General features: G+C 33.9%; 1 protein-coding gene across 1 annotated transcript; it reads left to right on the top strand.

The window, feature by feature from the left end:
* The first annotated feature begins 797 nt into the window (after window positions 1–797).
* On the top strand, window positions 798–5418 carry LOC129881549 (transcription factor MYBS1-like). Its single transcript, XM_055955728.1, has 3 exons — window positions 798–1128; window positions 4028–4344; window positions 4759–5418. The coding sequence occupies exons 2-3, from the start codon at window positions 4040–4042 to the stop codon at window positions 5027–5029; spliced, it is 576 nt and encodes a 191-aa protein (XP_055811703.1). The 5' UTR covers window positions 798–1128; window positions 4028–4039; the 3' UTR covers window positions 5030–5418.
* Window positions 5419–5937: the final 519 nt, after the last annotated feature.

The raw sequence follows: 5937 nt of genomic DNA, 5'->3' as shown, positions 1-5937 counted from the left end.
TATATTCATTACTGTAAAAAAGGTTGCGACTAGAACTAAACACGCGAAGATGAACATAAATTTTCAACCCCACTTTGAAACCACTTGTTAGGACTGAAATAATCAGGTGTCATGCGAAAGCTGGCAAAGTAAACCTCGAATGACCATGAGTAAGCAGACAAACGAGAAATATACCAAAAGAGACAACATTTAATGTGGTTAGGTCAATCGACCTACGTCCATAAGAGGAGATGAGCAATCTATTAGAAATATAAAAGTACAAAATCTAGAGAGAAATAACCTCACATGATTCATTCGGAATACAAAGAGGTACACACAAGTGTTAACGTAACACTTATGTCTCACCGTTTCCCCCCTACACAAAACTCTAAAAGCCCCCATCCTTAAAATATAGAACATTTGTTTTCACAAACTTGTCAGCAAAAGATAGGAATTCGATAGAGGGAATATATAAAACAACAGGAATTCTATAGGTTTTGGTTCAGGTTGAGACTAGTTGTATAAGATGTTGTAATAATGCTCTGGATGTTTTTAAATAGAATGTATTCTTGGACCAAGAAAAAAATTGTCTAATAATATTTTTATCCTACCTTTTTATAATATCTCTAAATTCTCGTATCTTACGTTTTTTTATAGGTTTATCCATCAAATTATTGATGTATAGTATACTGTCTATCCATATGTTGTATTCATAAAAAACAAAATGGTAGCAAACTTATATATTCGTGGATTCTAAGTCGTCTATATTAGGGAGTATCTTCCCAACTTGGCCATCAAAAAAATAAACAATTGGCCTCTAAAAATAAGGAAAAAAAATAAAGAAGGGAAGCTATGGAAGCTCTTCCTTTTTTATCACTACAATCACTTCCTCATTGTCTTTATCCCTTACCACAAGATGTCCCTTGAAACCTAAAAACAATTTGCTGTGTTTTGGAAGGTTAGGTAGCACAACTAAGCACATTTTAAACTTTTTGTTTGAATTACACTAACTATTAAAAATAATTCAGATTACAGTAATCTTGATATGTTTATCTCCCTAAATAATGTTGATGAAATGCCCTAAAAGCAAATTTTCAGTGAAGTAGCAAGTACAAGAAGGTTTAGAATTGTTGTATGAACAAATCCCAGGTGTGAAATTAATCTCTCTGCTCAAAATTCTCTAGCTTTTTTTTCTTGATTATATATATGTATATGTGTGTGTTCCCCTTTTGGTTGAACACTTTTATACATAGATGATAAAGTTTATCACTATAGTTTGATTCGTCCAGAAGCTTTCTTTGATTGTGCTTTGTGATCGTCAGGTTCTGCCCCAGTTGTGCCGATATTTTATGGTAGTTTTCTTTAACATGCTTTGTGTTTATGAAAGTTAATTTATAGACATATCTTTTATGAAAAAGGAAGATCCTTTATGGCTTTGATTTTATTATTTGTTATCATGGTAATGTAAATCTTCCCTTTTTTTGAACTGCTTTGACATTGTTATTCACAAGCCGATGGTATATTGAAAATAATTTGTAGAAATATCACTAAAACTATGAAGGGAAAAAGTAACATATTTTATGGCTTTTCTTTTTTGGTTTGTTATCATGGTTATGTAAATCTTCCCTTTTCATATCTTCTTTCATTTGTATTTTCTTGAGCTGAGGATCTATTATAAATAACTCTCTAACTCTCAAGGTTGGGTTAAGGTCAATGTATAATCTATCCTCTCCAAACCTTACTTGTGGGATTCCACTGAGTATGTTTTTTAAGTTTTGTAAATCTTTCCTTTTTCGATCTAATTTTATATGTTTTTTCTTAATCCTATGGCCTATTGCAACAGTCCCTCTACCTCCCAAGGTAGGGGTAAGATGTATGTTGGCTTGTATGAATCCACCACGAGTCAAAAGATAGGTCCCTTGACTGTATTAACAGTAATAAGAACGGTAAAGCCTAAGGTAAAGAACAAGGATGTTTACGTGCAAACCTCCTTGCTCAAGGGAGGAGAAAACGACCTGTCACATAGAATTTCTCAATAACATTACTAACTTTACGAAACTAGTGACTACTGACTCCGGTAATCACAAAGGATTAAAATCTTAACCCTACACCTTGTAACACCTCTATTACAAGACTGAGAACAATAACTTTATTTCCCACTATATTAACTACCTCTAGTTAACATAGGCTTCAATCAAACAAACCATGGCTAACTCTAGCCATGAACTCGACTTCACGATGAATACAACTGAAATAATCTATGTTCCTTTATAACATAAGAATAGATCTTACAATGTTTTAGCACAAGACACTAAACTCAACGAACAACTTAAGACTTTTTGTAGATCACTTGATCAGGTCCCTTGTTGTACGTATGAGTGTAGTTGTACAGGAGAAAGAATGGATTTTCCTTTTGATCTTCTTGATTGCACAAATTAGGTTGTTTCTTGTCAAAGTGTCCAATATAAGATGGACAAAAACAACCTAGTATAATACCATTGGCTAATAGCTTTGCGCCTATGCTACCATGTTCACCTACCATAGCAGGTGTGGAAGCTTTACAGCTGCACTCCAATGATTCATCCTAGATGCTCAGCGTTCGACCGCTCAGGTCCCACTACCAGATTCCATATATCCATAGTTTATTAAATCATCAAAATATAAGAATGCAACATTGTATGTAGACTCTACCCTCCCCACCCCTTACTTGTGGATTACACAAATCTTCTCTCTTTCGATCTACTTTGATATGCTTTTCCTTCAGTCGGGGGTCTATTGAAGACAACCTTTATACCTCCCAAGGTAGGGGTAAGGCTATGTACATTATATCATCTCTAGACCTCACTTATGGGATTATACTAGATATGTTATTGTTGTTGGTTATGTAAATCTTCCATTCAAATGAACAATAATTTGTATACAATCCAAAATATGATTGATTTAGTTATTGGTTTTGAAGTAGATTCTAAGGATATTTTGTATATGAGATTCCTCTTCCATTCAAAGTGATTATCACGTACTTGGATTTCATGAGATTCCTCTTGTTCTATTTTCTCAGGATAGAAAAATTGTGTCAATATTTTACAGGGAGTCTCCTTTAAAATGCATTCTGTTGTTGAAAGTTAATGTGTAGAGATTTGAGCGTCTCTCAAAAATGAAAAATAATGAGTTTTATAGCTTTTCTTTTGATATTTTGTCCTGGATATAATTTGTCATTGCACGTTCACTAGTTTTAAATGGTTAGATTGCGTGATAAGGGAATCTGGATTTTTCCTTTTCTCAATTTGTATAAAAGTAACAAGAAGATACCAGAGAGACTGTATTGACAGTTTCATAATGATTGACTTACCTCTTGGATTCTGGGGTAGATTATGAAGGGATGTAAAATGACACTTTAATTTCCTATTTGATATTTACTTAAATAAATTTCTACATTTTTAGGAGAGAAAGTTGTTCAGATATTACTCTAGAATAATGCAACTTACATCTCCTGAAACTCTAAACCCTATATCCTCGAAGCATATGAGGATCAATTTCTTTTGATAACATATGTTTGAGTGGTAGGATTTCTCTCTCCGTTATGTAGTACTAGACCATAGATCTTTTTTTTTCTTCCATCACTAACAAGAATAGAAATATCTACTTTTCTTCAGTGATATAATTTTTTCTTATCCTAAGACAAATAGTTTCTTCTTTGTACTCTTCTTTGTTATAATAAAACCTTCCATCCAATAGAAAAAGTAAAGAATGCAGATGCTTTCATAATATGGTTCATATTTCTATGGACTTATGTGGGAGGTATACCACTTGTATCTTCATGTTTGCTGCTTTCACCAGTCATTGATCACTTCTCTTAGCATCCATAAATGATTTAAAAGAATACATGTCTTGCTGCGATTGTTTCTGTTTATGAAGTATCAGGGATTACAAAAACTTATATTTTAGATGCCCGATATTAATGGTTGTTTTCGTCATATATTGACACTCATCTATTTTCTGAATCCTCTTCAAGAACTTTCCCTTTTCATGCTTGAGCCTTTCCTTGTAGATCTAAAAGAAAATGAGCACCGAAAGGACATACAATAGCTCGTTCTGGACTAGGGAGGAGGATGAAATCTTTGAGAATACCCTAGCGATCTACTGTAATGATAAGAATCTATTTATGAAGATGAAAGAGGAACTTCTGGGGAAATCACTTGATGATATTACGGATCACATTAATATACTCATTGAAGATATAGATGCCATCGAGTCAGAACATGTTCTGCTACCTAATTATCCAGAAATGCAAAGTGATGCCAACCAGAATTTGAAACCAGATGTCGAATGGCGAAAAGGGACTCCTTGGACAGCACAGGAACACAGGTGGGTTTCCTGAACAGTTTTTTAGGGCGGCGTTGAACATACGAATTTATAATCATTTCTTTTAATTGATTGCACGACTTAGACTTTTAGTAGTACCATGTTCTATTCGGTAACCTTAGTGAAACCCACTTTAAAAAAAGTAAAATATTATTTCATCTAGAGTGAGACTCTGAAAAGCAATGCAACGAATAGAGAGGGTTTATTTGATCATCTTTTTAGGAGAGTCTGGTCATTTTTAGGTTTTAATGCACAGTGCATGCAGAAGTCTTTGAGTGGAAGTAAAACTTTTAACTAAATGCTGTCCTGGATTAACTTCAAGGCTGATAATAACTTATTTCTTTATCTTTCCTGATATACGTCATTTCTCTGGGGCATAGATATATATGGTAAAGGTAACTAGAGAAGTATATCTAGGCACTGTGTGATAACAAGAACAGCATCACAGGTGGCTAGCCATGCCCATAAGTTTTTCAAGCGTGTCGAAGCTAACAACAAAGGGAACAGAAGAGCAAGAACAAAAGCAAGCGTTCTCGATATAACTAGTGTGGATGCTGAAGCTGCTGGAACTTCCCAAGTTCCAAACACTGTGGACATGATTGGACCTACTGCAGAGGATCACAAGCAGTGGGAAACACTAGCAATGAGAGCGTATTGCCTGGAGAAAGCACCAATACTGAGGAGATGACAGCAGTTGCCGGAGGAGAATTCACTAGAATTGGGAGTGAACTTGAAGCATTTCTCACTCAGCCCATGGATGACCTGTTCACAGATCAAATGTTCTGATTTGGTGGTGGAGATGCTGTTAATGTTGATATTAGTTTGGTTACAACTAGATAGGCTGTTAATATTGGTATACTGCACTTGGTTTTTGAAGACTTATTCCATTATGTTACACAACATTGCTCTTCTTTATCTATTTGCTAGACAGGTGGATTTTGGTTGAAATTTTTCAACAAGAAAACATTAGCATTTGTCTTCAAGTTCTTGCAAGCTCTTTGTTTTTTTTGCAATTGTTCAAGGGACAGAGGTTGGTTTTGGTTTAAACATATATTGATTATTGGTACAAGAGTTACCATTAAAGGTAGAAAAATTTGGCCTTTCTTCTCATCATTAAAGAATTAGGTATGGCCAAAAGGTTTCACTCTCATTTTTTTAATGTTTTTATACATCTCACGTGAGTTGCTGATTAAATCGTAATATTTTTTAATTGCACGGTTACTTTCAAGGTTTAGGACTAAAATGATCACTTTTCTCATACATTAAGGACTATTACAATTACGTGTTATATATAGATCAAAAAGATCACTTTTTCTATACACTAGTTTTTAGACACTTATGTTGCACGTGTTATCGGATGTTAATTGCATCAGACAAAAAATAAATTTGTTTTCTATCAACACAATGACCGAAAGTGGTAGTAATTTTTTTGTTTGTAATTACTACAAAGAAAAAAAAGAAAGGAAAGCCCAGTTACTCCTGTGATGAAAGCTTTTGAAGCTTTTCCTTGAAATTCTCTTAATAATTATACAAGAAATTTCAATTTATTTTATTTTTTTCGAGATGAACACTCTATTCAAGTGGTAAAAATAGATT

This window comes from Solanum dulcamara, chromosome 3 (genome assembly GCF_947179165.1).
Source record: "Solanum dulcamara chromosome 3, daSolDulc1.2, whole genome shotgun sequence".
Classification (NCBI taxonomy): domain Eukaryota; kingdom Viridiplantae; phylum Streptophyta; class Magnoliopsida; order Solanales; family Solanaceae; genus Solanum; species Solanum dulcamara.
The sequence above is the reverse complement of the archived record's forward strand: the minus strand, read 5'-3'. Positions and strand labels throughout refer to the sequence as shown.